The sequence below is a fragment of the Liolophura sinensis genome, chromosome 4, assembly GCF_032854445.1.
Source record: "Liolophura sinensis isolate JHLJ2023 chromosome 4, CUHK_Ljap_v2, whole genome shotgun sequence".
Classification (NCBI taxonomy): domain Eukaryota; kingdom Metazoa; phylum Mollusca; class Polyplacophora; order Chitonida; family Chitonidae; genus Liolophura; species Liolophura sinensis.
Window position 1 is genome coordinate 15,391,595 of NC_088298.1, and position 23,909 is coordinate 15,415,503.

A 23,909-nucleotide genomic window follows, 5' to 3' on the forward strand; every position below is an offset into this window, starting at 1 on the left:
GAATTGAGACACTGCTGACCAGTTAGAATGACAAACTACCTGTACAGGTATTAATTCTTATGTTAAATGCTAAGGTAAATAGTAGTCTGTAAATACACACAGAGGGGCCTCTGTGGCTCAGTTGGTTAGCGCGCTAGCACAGGGTAATGACCCATGAGCATCTCACCAATGCGGTAGATTTGAGTTCAAGTCCAGCTCATGCTGGCTTTCTCTCTGGCTGCATGAGGGAAGGTCTGGCAGCAACCTGTTGATGGTCCTGGGTTTCCATTGCGCTCTGCCAGGTTTCATTTCACCATCATGCTGGCCACAGTCCTTTAGGTGAAATATTCTTGAGTATGGCGTAAAACAGCAGTCAGATAAATAAATACATGCATTCTCTCTCACCATATATCCTAATTTGCAATAACCCCAGCTTAAGTACATGGATGAGTATTAACAACCCTAAATAATCTAAAATTTAGCCCACAGAAGTGCATTTTCAGAGGCAATAAATGTCACAAAATACTATTTTTGGTGCTGAAACTGACAATTTTCCAGTACAATATCGTCCCATGTTCCAAGCAAATCTCGGAACACTTTCCTAAAATCAGTAGAATTCTCAGAAACAGAAAATATGAGCAAGTTAGTCATGAACGAATGTTATGGTCATTTAGGGTGATTAATTATTGAGTGTAACTTTTTTCGGTTCTTTGGTGCATGGACAAATACACTGTTACATGTAACTGTATGTACATTGCTGACTGCTTGTACATTGCTAACTGCACGTCGTGGCTAACTGCATTTACATTGCTAACTGCATGTACATTGCTGACGGCACGTACATTGCTGACTGCACGTACATTGCTGACTGCAGGTACATTGCTGACTGCACGTACATTGCTGACTGCACGTACATTGCTGACTGCAGGTACATTGCTGACTGCACGTACATTGCTGACTGCACGTACATTGCTGACTGCATGTACATTGCTGACTGCAGGTACATTGCTGACTGCACGTACATTGCTGACTGCAGGTACATTGCTGACTGCAGGTACATTGCTGACTGCTTGTACATTGCTGACTGCAGGTACATTGCTGACTGCACGTACATTGCTGACTGCAGGTACATTGTTGACTGCATGTACATTGCTGACTGCAGGTACATTGCTGACTGCAGGTACATTGCTGACTGCACGTACATTGCTGACTGCACGTACATTGCTGACTGCATGTACATTTGCTGACTACAGGTACATTGCTGACTGCACGTACATTGTTGACTGCATGTACATTGCTAACTGCATATACATTGCTAACTGCATGTACATTGCTAACTGCATATACATTGCTAACTACATGTACATTGCTAACTGCATGTACCTTGCTAACTGCATGTACATGAATATAAAAATTGACAATAGGTGTATGAATAATTATGTCTTCACACAGTTACACATGAAATATGCAATCATTGACAAATTCAGTGAAAGTTAACATTGGAATGATTAAGAATTTTTTTTTTCAAAATTCAGAAATGAAAAAAAAAAAAGCATTTAATTTTCATGAAAGGGCCAGTAGTGCGTTAAATTAAGACCTGAAGATTTCAGACTTATTAAAGATGGAATTTCATGAAAGCCTCTGTGTGTGGGTGAATCTCATTTTCTGTCATTTTTCCACGCATCCTCAAAATGGAGTGGTGGTTACTTCTGCAATAACAGCTGCAAGTATACTTTGGCCTCGATAACTTTTTTTTTGTGAGGTGTTGTCTTGTTGAAGCTCAGACTTGAATATGTTCGTAAATGAGTCCGATCCATCCCTTAGTTTTGGGTATTTAACGACTTTGTTCATTCTTACAACAGTAAATATAGCTCAAATATTTTAGGATTTGCTGAAATTTTGTAGAGAAAGTAATTTTTTAAAATCTCACATCAAGTTCGAAAACCTACAGAATGCATGCAATACTGTAGCTGCTTAAAGTATTGTTTAATTTTCTTGCGAAGGTTCATTTCCGGCTGTACATGTAGATTGTACATGCCTATTTACAGTGTAGTGTGGAGTATAGTTAAATGCTCTGAATGTCCTTGTAACAAGTTTCACTTACCATACTGTTTATATCATTGAAGCATATTTGTCAAAAAAAATAACTTCTTTACCAATATTTGTATCAGGCTAGCACATGGTTATCATTCTACTTATTTTTGTTCCAAGTAGTATTTTGAGTAACATCATTTTTTTTTTTTTTTGGTGAAAGTGTTTATACGTGTTCATGTGCTAAACACATTCCCTATGTCATGCGTTAATATGTAAAGGTATTTTCACAAGTATGAAAACACATACAGTTATATCTAGTTCTGCCACATCTCTTCTTCCAGACATGCCATTCCAAGGTATGCACAGGTACATGCGCATGTAAAACGCAGTTAGACCTAAAACCTTTACCTGGCACTAATTTACCTGCTATCAGCCAGAATGAGGTATTGTTTACCTGAACCAATCATCTTCCCTCGTTGCCTGCCAGTAAACACATGTTCACACACTGTGTAAACAGTCTATAACGGTAGGTCCAGATCCACCCTGCCTGGATAACAATTGTGTACTGGACTGCTGGAATGCTTTATGGCACAGTCTACAGTACATGCACACATCTTGTAAAAATGTAGGGACATGTAGAAAAAGTTCTCATCAAGTACATGTACTTGTATATGTCAACGGAATGAGAGTTAATTTCGGATTCATGGTAATTTTAGCTCACCTGAACAAAGAACTTAAGTCTTACCAAACGTTGGGATCCAAAAACAGGAAGAGCAATGTTAAAGTAAATCTTAGGGATATGGTTTCTTAAAAAAGTATGTGTTAATTGAGCTCAGGTTTTGAACACATAGAAGGGGGTAAATTACAAAATTTACAACTTGTGTATTGGAATTATTGTTAAGGTAGATGTCAGGGGTGGTATGTCAAAATGTAAATGTACTCTGTGTATTAATTGAGGTGAAGTTTTACATATAAACCATAATTACACAAGTGAGATGTCCATCATTGATTCGCTTTTACGATAAATTGCAAAATTCACAACTTTAGTACTCTATGTATTGAGCTAAAGTTGTGCATTCATGTCCCTCTGACAGCCATGATACCAGATCAAAGTTTAATAAATCCTATTGTGCGTTTACATGATACATATTTTGAAAAGACCACACTAATGTTTACATGATGCCTATTTTAGTGCAATTTCACTAAATACTTGAAATTTAGGCAAGCCTATAAAATCATGCCCGTACTTGAATAGTTGAAAACTGGTTTATGGTCTGTGTAATCAGTTGCCTTATGTGGAGAGTTTCATAGCAAATGAAAGACCTTGTATGTTTAAATCTAGCTTTAGAATTGGTAACACAAAAATGTTAGGTTTTCTTGTACATTATTGGTTGAAAATCTCTTTAATGTAGGACTAATTTTTGGCTGTTAGCTCAATATCACTGGACAAGAGTTGATACAGTATTGGTTATATAGCAGTCTCATCATCACATGGTTTTACATGAAGGTACTTGTCTTTCAATCACTGGGACACACAAGGTGCAGGTTCAAACCTAGCTTTGGAGATAAAATTTGAGATTTAATCCACTCGCACTTTTCATGGGGCCTAGATGGCAAATGATGCCGTTTTGCGCAGTGTAACGTCTTGCATCAGTATGGTGTGCAATTCTGAACATTATGTATGGGAGAGTTTGTTAGTAACTTGCCAAAGGATGGGTTGTTTTAACCCCGCAAACTCAGGGTCTCCTCCACCCATAAACTGTCAGCCTTGGAATACTGTATTTCACCTCAAATGTTCAAAATGCATTTTCACAGGAAAGCCTTAAAAAATGATACTTTTGATGCCAATACTTAAGTTTTACTGCCAAAAAAGAAAAAAAAAAGATTAATCGCCATACAAGATGGATGAATAAATCAGAATCAAGTAAAATGTGTCTTTTGGAAAATGCTAAACTTAAGGTGATATACAGTGGTGTAATACTCCAATCAAAATTGAATAAATATACATGTAAGTATTGGTTAGTTTCTGCATTAATGGTATGAGTATAGATTTACAAGTAACATCTGCATATATTAATTATTGGCTGTAGCAGACCCCCATTTTTTTTTATCTTAACAACTAAATACATCAGCATGCTGCACATGGTCAGCACTCTGTCTCTGGATCACCCCCACCCACAGGTCTATCTTTAGCTCTCCGCAGGTCAGTGTTTATGTGGTACATCTGGTCAATAGCTACTCTGGTAGTAACCTTCAGGTATGCAGTTTGAGGTGCTGTAAGCCTCACTGTTGTTCATTAAGCTGGATGTAGAGAGTGAAAAAACGTGTGGCTGTTTAGTGCCCTCTGCCATGTGCTCTGGTCAGTTTAGGGGAAACGGTGCAGGTGTAAAGTGCAGGTGTACTTCTTTATGTCTATACATTACACCATGTACATGAATGTAAGGTCTTAACTGGTTAACTGGTTATACAGCTGTATGTATGCACACATGTATCTTCCATGTTTTATCTTTTTCAGGCTAAAATTTAGAAACCAATATTAAAATAATGTTTAAAGTCAAACATTTTAAAATCTTTTGCTTGTGGAATTGTGTCGAATGTGGATATCAACAAAAAATGAGAGTTTTAGAAGATACAGTTCACACATGCATGTTACCTGCCTGATCCAGTTTATTACTTACTTGTACATATACATCCACTTTTGTTTTTAAAACAATATACCTTTCCACTACCAGTAGATACCTGTATCTATGTACCTGCACATGTGCATGTGACTAAGAGTTGATCAAACAGGATACATGACGCAGTCTTCCAGTGTTGAACTGGTCAGATATAGGCCCACGCAGCCAGTACTGTTGTCTTAGGAAGCATGAATAAAGCCTTTTTATTGGCCATTAGGAAACACCTGTTTACATTCCTGAGGTACATGTGTGTAAAGCTGTCCACACGAGCCCTTTACTCTTCTTCATCTATGTTTACACAGTGTTAACCTGTACCAGTCAGCTGATGGACAGAGATACTCTTCTTGAAACCAGGTCGTGTCTTTATAGGGCTTTCAGAAAAGTGTTTTAACTCATCGGTCTTGTTTAGAAATTGCCATTTTCCTCCCTATCTTTTGTAAGAATTATTTCAGTATCTCATTTTATTGCCGTACACCTTGGCATCTCGGGAACTCTTGCGACCTTGAACCTTTATGATTAGTGCAATGTCATCAGAAGCCAATACAACTATATATGTACATGTAAATCTACCTAATTACCCTAAATAAGCACAAATTTCATCCCTCACTAACTTGCCCATTTTTCCTGAATATAACAGTTTTTTGGAGTAGAAAGATGTTTTGAGGTAAGTTTCAGCACTAAAAATAATATTTTGTGACATTTATTTGCCTCTAAAAGTGTATATTTGTCATCCAAATTTTAGGTCATTTACGGTATATTATAAAGTCACTAATGTACCACATCAAAGCAGTTTGAGAGATTATAGTGTCCACTGATTGTATTGATTGTAAGTCCCATGTTCTGTCCTGAGTTTAAAGGTCATGCCTATAAAACTTTAAGATTTTTTAAACAAATCTGAATTGCTTTGTTTACTTTCTTGATGCAAGTACAAGCAGTGTGTGTAAGCTGATATGTTCCAAATACCAGTCAGCCCTGTTTCATTCATTATATAGTTGCACAAGTGTGTCATGTTTGTATGGTGTCTTCAGCATGGTGTTTTAGTGATGCAGCACTATGATGATGGCTTTTGAGACCAACCTGTAATAAGGACACCATTGTGATAGGACTATCTTGAATGTTACTGTCGGAGGCTGGGATTGGGCCTAATTTGTTCCGGATGATTCAAGGAAGAGAATCTCAACTGGGTGGCTGTCACACAAATAAACCAAACATGACATACAGCATGTAGTTTTGCTAACTAAATGTACAAATGCAAAAATACAAATGTAACTGGCCCAACTGCATAGGGATTGAAGCTTATGGTGTGGAAACTACTGGTAATTCTATGCGAAACAAACATTCGTATACCAGCCATCAATCAAAAAGAACTTTCTGGTTCAGTAACCGCCAAAATGGCCTTTAACACAAACCACCGAAGAAGTAAGAAAGAATAGAAGTAAGGTATATAAAGTGCGAAACTAGGACGGAATCATGCCAAGATTAGTAGTCAACAGTTTTCAATCATGTTTAAGAGATGCAAGTTATGTTAAAGGAGTGTCAAAGCATGCACGTTGCTCATATATACATGTAGGTTGTCAGTAATAAAGTACATGTCTCGGACCGGCCCGGATAGCACAGTTGGTAGGGTGTCCGCTTCAGGAGCTCCAGATCCAGGATCAATCCTGGGTCGAGTCACGCCTAAGACTTTAAAAGAGGAAGTTGTAACTTCTTCGCTTGGCGTTCGACATGAAGGGGATTGTGCAATGACTGGTTGACCCGTAGCAGTATAATGGCTCAGGTGGGTCAGCTTACTGCCTTCGGTAAGTCTTCTCATTGAAGCAGCAGTAGATAAAAGAGTGATGGAAATCCGTCCTGCAACAAGGAGGCACATTACATACACCCTTAGAATTCCTGCAACTGTGCCTATATCCAACGTTTTGATCTAATTCAACACTATCAATACATGTTCCCTAGCCAAATGAATAAAACCTTTTTCGTTTTTAGCACATACATTTTGATGGGAAAGCCCACAAATTGGCAAGCTTGCTGGTTTCTTTATTACTGTAACCTTGATCAGCGGTATTAAGCCTGTGAGCCTTTTCAGCTCCTCTACATCTGAGATGCGTTGCCCTCATTGTGTTTATCGCAGTGCAGACTTGACGTCAAAATCCCTGTATAAAGCATGCCCCAACCTTCTAAGGTTACACGCCCTTGACGCAGACTCCCACCACCAGATGGCTTTGTGTATGCTCCCGTGCAGCAACGAGGTGGAAGATGCCAGTAATATTTAGCAATCAGTCTGAGCATGTGCCAGGGGCATGTTGTATCAGGCCGGATCAAGATGTACTGCTTGTACAGGTGTCATATGCTATTCCCATAGGTACATAAGTATGTGTTAACAAAATCAGTGTGTGGGTTAATTTGAAACAAATGTACATGCATTACTTTTTACAGTAAACTATTTTAACATAGAAAAAGACAGATAAAACTTTAAAGTATGAGGTAGATTAAGCATTTTTATTTTTTTCATAGGCAATAAAGGTACAAATATTAAGAACAACATTAATATTCACCAGTCGTTGTCTGCGTGTGTTATGTGAGGCGGACCTTATACATGGATGACTTTACACATCTGTTTTGTAACCTGTGTTAATATGATGCATCTGTAGTTTGATTGGACAAGAACAGGTTCTGGAGACCTGGGATCAAACCCCGGTTTGATGGTACATTTGTACTTGCTGCTGCCTTGCTTAGCGTTCAGCACTGAGAGGTTAGAGAAAGGAAACCCAAACTGGTTGACCCAGTGCCACCAGTATAATGTGACCAGGTGGGGTGTCTTATTCCACATCAGACAAAATACTCCGCTTTTCATTGGACAACAGCAGCCACATGGGATACAGACTGTTCTTGAGTTTGTATTGGGGAAACCAAACATCATCTATGTGAACGATTGAAAAAGCACAATCCTTCAACCCAGAAATGTGGAGAAGGAAAATGTATTAAGTGGTATGGGTCGTTCTTTATGGAGTGAAGTTGGGAAATGGTTACATTTTGTTTATTTATTTTTATTTGATAGGTGTTTTACGCCGTACTCAAGAATATTTCACTTATTCGATGGCGGCCAGCATTATGGTGGGTGGAAAACGAGCAAAGCTGGGGAGATCCCCACGACCGTCTGCAGGTTGATGGCAGACCTTCCCATGTAAGGCTGGAGAGGAAGCCAGCATGAGCTGGACTTGAACTCACAGCGACTGCATTGGTGAGAGACTTCTGGGTCATTATGCTGTGCTAGCGCACTAACCAACTGAGCCACGGAGGCCTCGGGAAATGGTTAAACGTAACCAGTGAAGTTCGGCCTCTTGAAAATACACATCAGTTTGCGTTTTATTCTAACTGTTCATGTAAATGCCTAAATAAATGATATCACAGACAGCAAATTAGTTGTAACGCAGTAGATTTTGTGTCTTGGATCTTTCAAGAGCACATAGCATTTGCCTTGGCCCAATAATTAAGGGATCACATTCACAAGTTGTGGAAGTCTGTTTTCTTAACACTTCCCACAAATTATGTCTTTTTTGTTATGTCATCAAAAATTTGCCAACATGTACCTGCTAGTAGAATACTTGGAAAACTTTGTTACGTGGGAGACTAAGGGCCCGGTGTTGTTTGTGTCGTATATTGTTTCCAGTCACAGGATGGTTAAAAGAAAAAGACCTCTAAAAATCAAAGTAGGCATCACTAAATAGACCACTTAAATCTAGGCATAAATATATAAATTTCATTTATTTTTTTTAGATTTTTGTGAAGAGAGTTAAAGGCATTAAAACAGTTGGATTCTAAGGTGGGCTTTATCGACCATACTGTCAGAGTTAGAAACTCAGATATAACAGAAAGTTTGACAAACTCTAATCATGGACACTGAATGTTGGAGTAACTCTTTCTGCCCTTGAGTAGAAGATTACTGATAAAAAGATTCCCCAAAATTCCTTCTTTCTGGTGAACATCAGAGAAACATTGTGATGTGACGTCAGAATTCCTAGATACCGTCAGTATGGCTCATAAAGCCCACCAAAACATTCAAATATTTAAATGCCTTTCAACACTCTTAACTAAAATTTGAAAAAAAAAAAAAATGAAGGTATTGTTAGGCATAGTTTTCAGTTGTCTGTATGATGAACCTTACTTCATGTTTTAGCTTTCTTTTACATTAAGCAGTGGACAGAAGCATTAAGTATTTCTCCATACCAAGGCTATAAATGAAAAGTCTTCCTTTGATCATTCTAACACTGCCCAGTTATTTAAGTGGACATGATATAACTACATGTGTAGGATTTAACACCTCAGCTCACTTTGCGGCCATTAAACACTCTCTGATATTCCAGGGAAAATTCAGGTTTAATGTAGAAATATGGGCAGAAATTTTGGGAATATCTTGAATCTGTGTCTGTAAGGAATAAAATTGCATATGTAAATATAAGAATTTTGTTGTTTTCTACATTCTTCTCTCATTACCAAGGCCATAGCAAGTTAAATTTTTGTTTTACAGGCAAAATGAATTTGTGGATGGTATAAAAATAAAAATAAATTTGAAAAATGATCTGATGTGAACTATCAATTGATGGGAAAGCCAAGATAACCAGAAAGCTTTATTACACCAGCTTTATTAATTGCTGTTTTATGGGGTTGGGGGGGGGGAGGGAGTGCATAGGAACTTAAACTTGAAAATTATCTAGTTTGTAGAAGATGTAAAGTTTTTCGTGTTGAACATATTTACATGATCGGAAAGCCTTGAAAAAGAGGAAATCCTAAAAAAAACAATAAAAATATAACTGTGAATGATTGGTTTTATTTTCATTCGATTTTTGGATTTTTTTTTTACTGTCAGCTTTCTGGTAAAGTACAAGATAAAGTGGTTGTTACTTAATGGCAAATTTGGGATAGAGTTGGTGGGATCATACTTTTGTGTAAGTTGACTATAAAATACAAGTGTTTCTGCTTTGGCAAACCTCAGCAATAAGCTGAATAAAAAGTATAGAGGGAACACAGTATTTTTTCTCTTCCACGGCCACAAGTGGGAAGGTCTGTCAGCAACCTGTAGATGGTCATGGGTTTCCCCTGGGCTCTGCCTGGTTTCCTCCCACCATGATGCTGGCCGCCGTCGTATAAGTGAAATATTCTTGAGTACGGCGTAAAATACCAATCGAATAAATAAATAAATAAATTTTCTCTTCCACTGGTAATGCCATTTCCTGTTGCAGGTAGCGTGCATGAACAGCGAGATGAAATCCCCACAACAGACGTCGCAGAGATGGAAATTGAAGAAGTGTACATCAAAAAACAGGAAGAACGAGAAGAGTATGCAGAATCTTTCAGGAAACGAACGGAGAAGAAAGACAGATGGAAACGGTCTGAAGTGGAATACACAGAAGAAATGTCATCCTCCAGTTTCCAGGGTACTGTCCAGTTTGAATCTAGTCAAAGTGAATCCATGACACTGGACCACAGGTCATGGCAGATGGAAAGTGAAAGTGAAAGTGAAACTGTTGCCAAAACTGAAAGTGATAGTGGGTTTGTGTTTGAAGGACAGTCAATGGTTATTGAAAGCCAAGTTTTCGGAAAGAGTCAGGAACTGCTTGCAGAACTTGACAGTGATCCTTCACTAAAAACAAAGCCGATTTTCGTGGACAATCGAAAAAGACCAAGCGATGAAATGGAAGCAGAGGATGTGATTGAATTGGTTGTTCAAGAGGACACTCAAGGACAGTCGGATGAATTTGGGGAATCCATGGAGTCTGAGATAACATCACAAGAAAAAGAGGTTGCATTGTTTATAGATGAAAGCAGCTTTGAAAAGACTGAAAAAAGTGACAATGAATCTCTTGTTGTTTCTTCTGGGGAAACTCTGGAAACTGTTTCAAAATCCAGTTTCACAGAGCAGTCAAGGGAGATAACTATGGACTCAAACATTAGTGAGGTCAAACATGGGGAAGAAAAATTCGGAGTGGAAGAGTCTGCTTCAGCTGAAATGTCAATTAAGAAGTCATCAGAAAAAGAATCGAAAGAAATGTTAAAACAAACTGGGAAAAAGGAAGAAAACTCAGCGGAGAAGAAATTAGTGGAAGAGTCTCTGATGTCAAAGATGAAGACATTTAGGGAGCAAAGAGATGAAGAAACCGAAGAGCTTTTTATAAAGGAGGAAAGTGAAACCTTTGTTTCTAAAAAAGAGTCAGAGGTGGAAGAAAAGAAGGAAAAGAAATTGACAGAGGCTGAAAAAAGAGAGCTTAAAAGGAAAGAAGAGGTTGAATTGAGGAAGAAGAAGAGGGAAGAGGAAGAAGCAGCCATGGTGGAGCGGATGAAGAAATTCAGACAGCAGCGCGAGGAAGAAGAGCAAGTGGACATCTTCTCTGGTGTTGTTGAAGAAGTTGGCGAGAGTACCACTGTGGTCAGTGAAGAAACGTCCTCTGGGGGAGTTATAGAGACATCAGAGGGGAAGCAAGTTCAGATTGAAGAATTCTACAGCAAAGAGACAACTGTAGAAGGTGACATTGAATTGTCTAGAGAAAAACATAAAGTTTTTGAATTTGAGTCTAGTGTTTCAACACAGAACTTCGAAGAAGTGACGATGGAGGAGGAAAGCAATGAGATGATCATTGAAGCTTCTGTTGATATGGATGGATTGGGCATGAGAAGAGGTGAAGAAGGGCTGAAGATTCAAGCTGATGTAGCTATTGAAGAAATAGCAGTACAGGAGGAAGAAGAAAGGCTTAACGAAAAGAACAGAAAGTTGTCAGAGTTACATGTTGATACAAGTGACATTAAAGCAGAAGTCGTGGAAAGTAGCAGGGACCAAACCAAAATTTCTGGAGAGGTTAGCACTGAGGAAATTTCCTATAAGTCAGAAGAGGCGGGCTCATTTTCGATAGAAACTGAGGTAGTTATTTCTGAGGAAGTGGCATCAACTGCAGATTCCAGAAAATCGTGGCAAAAGGAAAGTAAATCAGAAGACGTAACAACAAAAAAAGAGGAAGAGGGAAAAAAAACCAAACCTGAAACAGAGCTTGACATTTCTGTAAGCACTGAAGTAACAGAAAAAAGTATTCCTGAGAAAGACGGTTTCAAGATTTCAACTGAAGTTGAAACTGAAGAGAAGCATTACAAGGAATCCAGCAGAGAAGAGACAACTGTTATTGTGGAAGAAAGAAAGGAATCTGTGCATGTGGATGGTGTGGCATTTGGTGAAAAGGCTGAACTAGAAGCCAAACGTGAAGATCTCAAAGAAGCAGATGAACTAGAAGGGAGGAAAGCAGAAGAGAAAACCACAAATTTGGAAATGTCTGAGAAGGCAAAAGTAGACGAAAGTCTCAGAAGTAAGGATCTCGAGAGGGGTGAAGTACTAGAGCAAAGCGAGGCCAAAGTGAGAGAGGGTGTTCTAAAAACAGATGAAGGGACTACGTCCAAAATTGCAGAGGTAGAGGGAGTGCAGAAGACTGCAGAGAAAGATGTAGGTGGTGTTGCAGAAGCCGTTAAAGTGAGACCCAAGTTAACTGCTGAAGCCTCTGTAGGAGAAGATGAGACCCTGTTAGAGGCAGTTGTTGATGTGAAAGAAACTCAGACAGACAGAGGTGATGTCTCGAATGGTCTGAAGGAGAAGGAATCTGTCATTATGTCCAAAGGCGTTGAATCGCAAGCAGTTTTAGCAGATGAAGTGAAAGGAGCAGAAACTGTTAGTGTTGATGAGCTGAGCAAAGAAAGTTTGTCTTCTACACAGCAAGCAGACGAGTCTCTCACAGTTTCTAAGAGCGAAAGAGAAGAACTACTTTCCGAAGTTCTTTCAACGTCCATCCAGAGTGAAGATGTTTCAGTCATGAAGACAGAAACAAAACCAGAAGAAACTTTTGCAACCCAGAAAGATATCCCAGGGATTGCAGAGGGCATTAAGGTTGAGCAAGATGAATATAGAGCTGGTTTGCAAGAACAAAAAATGTCAACAGAGGAAGTAGTTGAAAATGGTGATGCTGCTTCTGCTGAGAAAACTGAACAACTTGAAGCGGCTTCTGATCTTGGGAAAGCCACCAAGGATAAACCTGAGTATAGGGTTGATGCTGCCGATATGGCTTCAGAAGATGTTTCGACTTTAGCGGAAGAGGCCAAGGTAGAATGTGACATTTTGAAATCTGAGGAGGCTGAAAAAGTTTCAGCTTTGCAGACCCAGAAAAGTGAAGCTCTTGCATCTGCAGCAGAAGCCGAAAAAGAACTCCATGTAACTGAGGATCTGGGTGTGTCATTGAAAACAGAATCTGCTGACGTGGATGGAATTGCCGAGGGTGAAAAACACAGAGCTACTGCAGACAGTGGTGCAGAGTCAAAGGTAGCAGAGTCTGTAGTTGAAGCAGAGCTGAAAGAGGCAAGGGAATTTGGCCAAGATCAAGAAACTTTAGTTGAGAGTGAAACCGCTGCAAAGGACAAAGCAGCGAAAGATGCCGTTACGAGCCAAGTTGATGAGCAGGTACAGGATGTAGAAGAGCTAAAGAAGCTTGGACCGTCTGAAACTGCAGAAAAAGCCATGGAGGTGACAGGGGAGGTAACTGTGGAGACAACCATTGGAGACCAGCCAGAATCCAAGGTGGATGTCCAAAGCTCTGTGGATTCTGTACAGTTCTCCAGTGAACTGGAGCAGAAGGCTTCTGTTGATATATCTGTAGTTAGTGAAACGTCTGTCAAGGAGAGTACAGCTGAGATTTCCGTCACCACGGAAACGTCTACAACTGACGAGCCACTCAAAATGACCGCGGAAGTTGATGTTTCTTCAACCAAAGCCCCTGAAGAAGAGGTTGGAAAACTGGACGTCCTAGCCGAAATTGAAACGGAGAGCAAATCGGCTGAAGAGGACACTAAGACGCTTACAGTTGATGTTGATGTGGAAGAAACTCCTGCAAAGCTTGAATTAAGCGCTTCTGTGGATATTGAGACTTCCCAGAAGCCAGATGAAGTCACTGTTTCAGCTGAGGTGGACATCAGTGAGCCACAGGAAGAGGTTAAGGTCACTTCTGAAGTCAGCATGGAGGAAACAGCTAAGGATATTGAAGAGGAGCCAAGTCAACCAACAACAACCCCGCCCGAAGTTGTAAATGGACCTGCAGAGATTTCCGTTGAAGTAGGCCAGACTATCAACATTGAAGTTACACTTACTGGTGAGTGTCATATACATGCTGAGTTCTTCTTTTGTCAGTCATCTAATTGTCCCTCAACTCGAATACAAATATGGATGTAGTGGAGAAACTGTTAATGAAAAAGTTTTACTGGAAATTAGTTTTAGTGGCTCACCACCACTTTTTTTTTAGTACATTGAGTCTACTATTCAATCTTTAAATACACTGTAGTATTTAATGTGTGACTTTAAGATGAAAAGCAGTACTGACATGAAATTGGAAATAGTTTATATTTAATCGTTTGAATGGTGTTTTACACCGTAATGAAGAATATTTCATTGATACAATGACTGACGGTATTATGGTGGGATGACTTCGATGACGTGTTAGCGGCCCCGATAGCACAGTTGGTAGAGGGTCCGCTTCGAGAACGGTAGATCCAGGGCCAATCCTGGGTCGAGTCACACATAAAACCGTAAAAGAGGAAGTTGTAACTTCCTCGCTTGGCGTTCAGCATGAAGGGGATAGTGCAACAACTGGTTGACCTGTATCAGTGTAATGGCTCGAGCGGGGCGGCTTACTTGCCTTTGGTAAGTCGTCTCATTGAAGCGGCACTAGATAAAAGAGCGGTGGAAATCCGTCCTGCAACAAGGAAGCACATCACATGCAGCCTAAGGACTCCTTTGTCGTCATATGACTGAAAAATTGTTGAGCATGACGTTAAACCCCAAGCACTCACTCACTCACTCACATATGGCCTGGAGAGGAAAGCAGCACACTAAGCTTTATATTAAATGTTTTTGATTTTAGTAAGTATCATAGATACTTATTTATTTTGTTTATTTGATTGGTGTCTTATGCTGTACTCAAGAATGTTTCATTTATAAGACAGCAGCCAACATTACGGTGGGAAGAAACCCACCAGTATTATTGATAGGAGTTGCTGTAAGATAGAAATAATAAAGGACAAATTAAGTGAGATTTTCTGGAATAAGTGGTCATGTTGTTGACATTACTGATGAAATAATTAACAGGTTTCCCAGCACCTACGGTTTCCTGGAAGAAGGGATTCAAGAATATTGAGGAAGGGAAGAACGTGAAAATGATCGCAAATGGAGATGTGTACACACTGCAGATCCTCAACACAGTTGTAGCAGACGCTGGAAAATACCGACTGACGGCCTCCAATTCTGAAGGTCGTACGACATTTGATGTCAAGGTCGATGTTGTTCTTCCAAAACAGAAAGACAAGAAAGAAGAAATAGAGTAAGCTTTTGCTTTCAATCTTTTTCATTTTTAGTCATTTATTTATTTAGTTTGGGTTTTACGCTGAATTTTTCTCCTCAACAGTTTGCTTTTGTGATAGCGGTCAGGTTTGAAGATGAAGAAAATCTTGCTCATTGTTGATTATTTCAGCACGTGATCTCTTTGGTCACAGACGGGCTATGTGCACCTTGAATGGCTGAGCCAGAGAGACCCTGTCGTTGAAAAATTACCTTCCTTCGTAAAGCTCGTGGGGAGGTCAAAGGGGGCATACATGTTTTATACTAAACCTAGATCAGCCTCCGGTATTTTTTTTTTGTTTTTTTTTTAGCTAGGAAAACTACCGGTCCCAAATTATATTACATTCAGCAGTGTTCTTTAAAAGAAAAAACACCAGATCAAATGCACCCCACATGAAGCTTTTTCACTGTGTAATGTTGCATAACTGAGATGTCATCGTTGTAAATATGCAAAATCATAGGCTTCGAGAAAAATCAAAAACATCACGATGTTATTACTTTTGAGCAATCAGGCACGAGTTACCAAGTTACCGAGTTACCAAGTTATTAGGTTATCAAGTTACCGAGTTGCCAAGTTACCAAGTTACCAAACACATTTAGGTCTGTTTCCACCCTTCCTTCTGAATAACTCAGGATATGTCATTTGTCGTCTTTTCTTTTTAAAGTGAAACGTAGGGGCTGTTATCTTTTTGTCTGAAATGACCCATAATCACTTTCAGAGCTACATCTCAGAGACCAGAGAAGACTGCTCCGGAGGTGACAGGGCCGGCGGAGATATCTGTAGAGATGGGGCAGACATTGTCTGTAGAGGTCACTGTCAAAGGTCAGTCAGTAATATTTATTTTTTGATTTATTTATTTATTTGATTGGTGTTTTATGCTGTACTCAAAAATATTTCACGTATACGACGGCGGCCAGCATTATAGTGGGTGGAAAGCGGGCAGAGCTTTCAACCATCTGCAGGTTGCTGACATACCTTCCAAGGTACGGCCAGAGAGGAAGCCAGCATGAGCTGGACTTGAACTCACCGCATTCGTGAGAGACTCCTGGGTCATTACGCTGCGCTAGCGCGTTAACCATGTGAGCCACGGAGGCCCCATTTGTTTTTTTTTTTTGAATATACGAATATAAATTTGAATGAATCTGCCCTCTATGTTTAGGCGCAAGTGGTATAATTTTGTGATGCTCTACGTGTGTCATATATAAATCCGTGTACATGTGTATGTAATCTTCAGATTAACAAAAAAAAATTGAACTAACAACCATTCGTTGATGGAGATTTTAACATGGATGATGACTTTGTTGGGAACGACCCTTGCTTTAGTACATAATGTATACAGAGCAAATATTCCTAGTTTATTTTCATACTGGTACAATCCCATATGCCTTTTTTTTACTCTTATATGAAAATTTTTTGTTTTGTATTGTATGTACACTGATCAACACCTGATCTAGGACGATTTTGAACAACATGTGTAGTGTTTTAGCGCCACTACGCTACTAATGAACAGATCTTTAGTATATCCAACATACTTGGTTTGTTTTGAGTGGAATTGCTCTTGAATGGTTTTATCGAGTTGTTTTATTGTTTTATTTTGTCTCAGTGGCCTCCGTGGCCTAGTGGTTAGTGTGCTCGCACAGCACAGTAGGCACACAGTCGCATATGTAATTCCTCTTACTCCACCAAAAATCCTGCAATATATTGCAAATTTAGACAATGAGAATAATTGCAGTACTGCAGAGGAATTTGAGTTTGATGTATAAAGAAAAACGGTCACGATTCTTTGACTAATTTTCTTATTACTTATATGTAGGCAACCCTGCTCCCAGAGTGTCATGGTACAAAGATGACCAGCAAGTTGTACCAAACTATCGCAAGAAGACAACAGTGAACGGGGAAGTGTACATCTTACAGATTCTTAACACAGTAGAGGCTGATGCTGGCTGTTACCGAGTAACGGCTGTCAATCAAAAAGGAGAGACATCGTGTGACATCAAGGTTACCGTGACGCTGCCGGCCCCTCCCCCAGATACCAGCACTGGTGGTGAAGATGTTGAGGCAAGGTATGACATAGTTTCAAAATTTTTATTCGATTACAACTGGAAATATGGTAGTCATTGTGAAGGTCACTTTTAAAACTTAAAGCTTACTATATCAGACCATTCTGAAATGGAATGGATGGTACTGTCCCTGTGAAGAACATGGAACGTCTGGTATAAAACATATATGACTGCGTGTATTGGTGTTTTACAATGTAAAACAGGGTGGCAGCCAGCATGATGGTGGAAGGAGACCGGGCAGAGCGCAGGGAAACCTTTGACCATCCGCAGGTTGCTGACAGGCCAGCACTTAAGGAGGCAGTGATCACATTTGGTGATGGGTTCCTTTAGTCTTTGTGCGGCACTAGCACACTTACCACTAGACCACGAAGCCCAGTAAACGGTAATGAATTGTGGGAACATTATCATGGTTTGTCTTCCTACATGTTTTGAACAACTTTCACCACCCGTTCCATGAACATTAGACTAGTTGGGTCGTCATGAATTGTAGGTCAGTACTAATCTGATCAGGGTTCTGGCAGCATCGCTATCATTGCACCTGATTTTGCTTTGACCACAACAATGATTTATTTATTTATTTGATTGGTACTCAAGAATATTTCACATATACGACGGCGGCCAGCATTATGGTGGGAGGAAACCGGGCAAAGCCCACAACCACCCACAGCAGTGAAGTAGCAGACTTGATTCCAGCTTACAGTGGTCTTTTTTTTTTCTATTCATACATGTACACATGGTTCCAGACATTTCATTGAAAAGTTCTTAAACAGTTAAGTAATTAACTGTTCTTATCTCTGTGCGTTTTAGCGTCACTCTGAAGGACAAAGAACCAGATGAAGTCACTATATCTGCTGAGGTCGAAGTCACAGAAAAGCTTAAAGATGCAGAAAAAACACCCATGGAGGTCACTTCCGAGGTCAGCGTGGAGGAAACCCCTGCTCCAAAGGAGATAACTGCTGATGTCAAGGTCGAAGAACCTCCCAAGGTCACAGAAGCTCCAGAGGATGTGTCAGTTGAAGCTGAAGTAAAAACTACAGCTGAAGTTCCTAAACATGAAATGGCAGAAAAAGTGGAAGATGTGTCTGCTAGTGTCTTGATAAAAGATGAACCAGGCGCAAAACAGCAGGAGGTGTCTGCTGAGGTGGATGTTGGAGAGGACACCAGTGAGCCTGCACCAAGTTCACCAGAAGTCATAAATGGACCAGCGGAGATTTCCGTTGAAGTGGGTCAGACAGTTAACATTGAAGTAACACTTACAGGTGAGTTATTTTAGTGGAGATGTCTTCGAATTCAAGAGGAATTGTGTGGCACTGACCATGCATCTACCTTTTGTGTGTAAACTTGTTAAACAAGTTACCACTATTTCTACAGAACCAATACATCTGAAGTTGTTAAGTATGTATATTTATGTGATTTATTTTCAGGATTCCCTGCTCCCAAAGTTTCCTGGAAGAAAGGATTTAAGAACATTGAGGAAGGGAAAAATGTGAAAATGATTGCAAATGGAGATGTCTACACACTGCAGATCCTTAACACAGTTGTAGCAGACACTGGAAAATACCGACTGACGGCCTCCAATTCTGAAGGTCGTACGACATTTGATGTCAAGGTCGATGTTGTTCTTCCAAAACAGAAAGACAAGAAAGAAGAAATAGAGTAAGCTTTTCGTTTGTGGAGTATTGTGTAGAAAAACTAATGTGCTTAAATCAACTTTTGTACACAGCAGGTCATAAACAGCCCACTGCCACCAACCAGGTTTGACAGTGGTCCTCAGTGGCTTGCCACTAGCTCACCCATATCACACCAAAAGCACACCTCTAACTGGCCACCTTCTGCCAGCCTTCATCCTCTGTGGGTTTAGATTTGCTGCAGCCTGTGTGTATGATGACTACTGATCACAGCCTTCCATTCCATATGATTACTTTTCATGGCTTATATTGTACTTCTGTTATGGGTGTGTCAAATGGTAATCTACCGTTACTTTCTCTATATATTACTACATGTATATGTATATGCATAGTTTTGCATGTATTCAGATCAGACACAAATGTTGGGGTAAAATTAAAAGCAGTACCTGAGGTTAAAGACGAAAAAAAAAAAAATCTTGTTGTTCACCTATAATGTTTGCCTATCATTGAAATCTGTGGCGATGTTCACTGCATTCATTTTTCGTATTGCATGTCGGTATTATAATGTTCATATTGCAAATCCTCTCACCAATGCGGTCGCTGTGAGTTCAAGACCAGCTTATGCTGGCTTCCTCTCCGGCCGTACGTGGGAAGGTCTGTCAGCAACCTGCGGATGGTCGTGGGTTTCCACCCACCATAATGCTGGCCGCTGTCGTATAAGTGAAATATTCTTGAGTACGGCGTAAAACACCAATCAAAAAAAAAAAAAAAAAAAAATCATATTGCAAATCGCCATTAACAATGACAAATTTTCTGTCTGTAAATTTGATTTAAAAAAGTTTACAAGAAATCTGATTTGTGTTGTTTTGAGAAAGTGGGTCCAGAGTTCCATGGTGTTTTTCTTTGACATTCTTTGATTGCTAAAAGCACTTCTGTAGGAACAGTTTTACAATTATATTTGTTATTCTGTCTTGTCAGAGCTACACCTCAGAGACCAGAGAAGACTGCCCCAGAGGTCACAGGGCCAGCGGAGATCTCAGTAGAGATGGGGCAGACATTGGCTGTAGAGGTTACAGTCAGAGGTCAGTCATGGTTTGAGAAAATTGTCTAGAGAACATTATCTTGGCATCATTACATGTAACTGGATAGAATGCCTGTGGAGCATCAGCAAGATGGGAGGTTTGAGTGCACCTGACACACCCAGGTGTTAGGGTAGATAAATAATGGTATGTTTTCCTGCATAAAAGACTGGCCCCCGATAGCACTGTTGGTAGGGGAGCGGTAGATCCTGGGTCAATCCTGGGTTGAGTCACACCTAAGACCTTAAAAGAGGAAGTTGTAACTTCCTCGCTCGGCGTTCAGCATGAAGGGGATAGTGCAACAACTGGTTGACCCGCATCAGTATAATGGCTCGGGCAGGGCGGCTTACTTGCCTTCGGTAAGGCGTCTCAGTGAAGCAGCACTAAGTAAAAGAGCGTTGGAAATCCATCCTGCAACAAGGAGGCACATCACTTACACCCTAAGAACTCCTTTATCGTCATATGACTGAAAAATTGTTGAGTACGATGTTTGACCCCATGGTTCGTTTTACGTTTGCATACATCAGACTGCCATCTGGCTTAATATAGCCTTCACATTATCTGTTAAACATTATGTTGATTGATTTATTTATTAAACAATAACCCATCAGCAGATACATATACCTGGCAAATCTCATGACCTAAAGCTGCATCCTGTATAGGACATTGTCTTGATAACAGCCTTGATAACTTTGTCTTGATAACACTGTATTGATAACATTGTCTTGATAGCATTCTTGATAACACTGTCTTGATAACATTGTCTTGACAACATATTGACCTTGTCTCTCACCTCAACAGCTGTTCATGGTCTTCATGGTGAAAAATTTATACCATTTAATTCAGGGGGCGATTCCACAAAGCCATTTCTTACTTATTAACTTATTACTTAAAGTCAAAGGTTGAGATTGGATTATAGAGCTTAATTTTGGACCTTATAAATTAAATTTTTTTGGCCACCTCATGTACTAATGTTACGATGAGATATAGGTGTCAAAATTTAAATTTTCAGTACAAAAGTCTAAGCACTTTGACGAGATTTTTACTTTTGACTTGAGTAAGAAAGGACTTTGTGGAATTGGCCCCTGGTTGTTGAAGTACTGAGTTTTTTACCACAGTTTTTTACCAGAGCTTTTTACCACAGCTTTTTACCACTTTACACACACAGACTGCTGGATTTAATCATTCTAAATGCATATATACATGCAGATCTATGACTGCATTCGCTGAATGCACCTTGAAAACCAGCTATTTCGCGCAAAAAAATATGGATATGACGTCACTGATACCCGATGTGACATCACTGATACCCTCCTGGGACTTCACTGATACCCTCCTTTGACGTCACTGATACCCTCTGTGACGTCACTGATACCCTTTTGTGACGTCACTGATACCCTCTGTGATGTCAGTGATACCCTCCTGTGATGTCACCGATACCCTCCTGTGATGTCACTGATACCCTCTGTGATGTCAGTGATACCCTCCTGTGATGTCAGTGATACCTCTGGGATGTTACTGATACCCTCCTGTGACATCACTGATACCCTCTGTGATGTCACTGATACCCTCCTGTGATGTCACTGATACCCTCTGTGATGTCAGTGATACCCTCCTGTGATGTCAGTGATACCCTCTGTGATGTCAGTGACACCCTCCTGTGACGTCAGTGATACCTCTGTTACGTCACTGATACCCTCCTGTGATGTCACTGATACCCTCTGTGATGTCAGTGATACCCTCCAGTGACGTCACTGATACCCTCTGTGACGTCAGTGATACCCTCCTGTGATGTCACTGATACCCTCTGTGATGTCAGTGACACCCTCCTGTGACATCAGTGATACCTCTGTGACGTCACTGATACCCTCTGTGATGTCACTGATACCCTCCTGTGATGTCACTGATACCCTCTGTGATGTCAGTGATACCCTCCTTTGATGTCACTGATACCCTCTGTGATGTCAGTGACACCCTCCTGTGACGTCACTGACACCCTTCTGTGACATCACTGATACCCTTTGTGACATCACTGATACCCTCCAGTGACATCACTGATACCCTCTGTGACGTCAGTGATACCCTCCTGTGACATCACTGATACCCTCTGTGACATCACTGATACCCTCCTGTGATGTCACTGATACCCTCTGTGACGTCAGTGATACCCTCCTGTGATGTCACTGATACCCTCTGTGATGTCAGTGATACCCTCCTGTGACGTCACTGATACTTTCTGTGACTTCAGTACAAACCTCTGTGGAATTTGATGTTTTTAAACGTTTTCACTATGTGGAATAAATTGTCAGAAAATAAATAAAGCTATTTTCCTGGACGGTGTTTAATGGTCTTTCATCAGATGTATACTTCATTTTAGTATTTTCTTTGCCTTTCAGACAATTATATTTTTTTCCTTTTGACACAGTTTTATCTTGGTTGAGGAGTCTATTGATTTTCTATTGATGAAGCAGTGTTTTGATTGGTTCTCTACAGGTAACCCTGCTCCCAGAGTGTCGTGGTACAAAGATGACCAGCAAGTTGTACCAAACTATCGCAAGAAGACAACAGTGAATGGGGAAGTGTACATCTTACAGGTTCTTAACACAGTAGAGGCTGATGCTGGCTGTTACCGAGCAACGGCTGTCAATCAAAAAGGAGAGACATCGTGTGACATCAAGGTTACCGTGACGTTGCCGGCCCCTCCCCCAGATACCAGCACTGGTGGTGAGGATACTGAGACAAGGTATTAAATTTTGTCTGTATAGTTTTGATAAAATTTCAAGAATTGTGTCCTAAATGGCTATAATATTATGTATTCAATTTACACCATATGTCACACAGTTTGCTCTTGAAGTGACAGGTCATGAATTTGTCAGAGCAGCTAATTGTGTGTCTTAGCCTCACCACTAAGCATGTTGATCCCAGTGACCTTGGCATTGTTCAAGATTTCTGTACAAAATTTGCTGGTAGTGACACTGCTTTATAGCGAATGAGATACTTGGTGTGAGGATTACTTATAGGGTTATGTCAGCTCGTATTGTTCTCGGGCAAGACTTGCATCATCTCTAGTTAAACAGTGATGAAATGTAACGAAATACTCAAATCTTATATAACCAGTGTTTTTTTTTTGTCCTAAGTGTGACAGTGAAGGACATGGAACCTCCGGAGTTGTCTACCAAACCAGAGAGTCAGTCTGTAGTGGAAGGAGAACCTGTGTCGTTGTCAGCCACTGTCACAGGTAAGGCTGGAAGTCTTACCGCTCAGGTGTTTACTCATATACTCAAAGAATTTTTAACACTTGATTGCTGTTGTTTGCACAATGTGTGATATGGTTATATATTTTGGTCCATAAATAGGAAGTGAGACACACAGAAGCATTTTAATGTCATATTGTGAAATTTAATTTGAAACAGTATGAAATTTCCTGTTGTAATTGAGAATCAGTCATTTGCGATCTTGAAACTTAGCAGTTGAAAACCTTGCGATTTTTGGCTACGTTCCTTTAGCCTGAAGTAATGTTTGCTGTTGTTTTGTGCCTTATTACCTAGTGTACAAGGAACATGTCAGTTGTTACGTAACATCTTGTGACTGTGACTCAGCTTGTGAAAAGCATAACATCTTGTGACTGTGACTCGGCTTGTTAAAAACCTAACATCTTGTGACTGTGAGTCGGCTTGTTAAAAGCATAACATCTTTTGACTGTGACTCAGCTTGTTAAAAGTGTGACTCGGCTTGTTAAAAGCGTAACATCTTGTGACTGTGACTCGGCTTGTTAAAAGCATAACATCTTGTGACTGTGACTCGGCTTGTTAAAAACCTAACATCTTGTGACTGTGAGTCGGCTTGTTAAAAGCATAACATCTTGTGACTGTGACTCAGCTTGTTAAAAGCATTACATCTTGTGACTGTGACTCGGCTTGTTAAAAACCTAACATCTTGTGACTGTGAGTCGGCTTGTTAAAAGCATTACATCTTGTGACTGTGACTCAGCTTGTTAAAAGCGTAACATCTTGTGACTGTGACTCAGCTTGTTAAAAGC

At 40.1% G+C, this 23,909-nt stretch overlaps 1 protein-coding gene across 1 annotated transcript in view; it reads left to right on the top strand.

The window, feature by feature from the left end:
* The window catches only part of LOC135464441 (muscle M-line assembly protein unc-89-like), a 36,195-nt gene that overhangs the window by 8,443 nt on the left and 3,843 nt on the right, over positions 1 to 23,909 (top strand). The window contains exons 3-11 of the mRNA XM_064741866.1: positions 9,929 to 13,861; positions 14,854 to 15,085; positions 15,822 to 15,925; positions 16,917 to 17,166; positions 17,971 to 18,422; positions 18,588 to 18,819; positions 19,770 to 19,873; positions 22,364 to 22,613; positions 23,008 to 23,108. Coding sequence (XP_064597936.1) covers positions 9,929 to 13,861; positions 14,854 to 15,085; positions 15,822 to 15,925; positions 16,917 to 17,166; positions 17,971 to 18,422; positions 18,588 to 18,819; positions 19,770 to 19,873; positions 22,364 to 22,613; positions 23,008 to 23,108 — 5,658 coding nt within the window. The remainder of the gene's footprint in view (positions 1 to 9,928; positions 13,862 to 14,853; positions 15,086 to 15,821; positions 15,926 to 16,916; positions 17,167 to 17,970; positions 18,423 to 18,587; positions 18,820 to 19,769; positions 19,874 to 22,363; positions 22,614 to 23,007; positions 23,109 to 23,909) is intronic.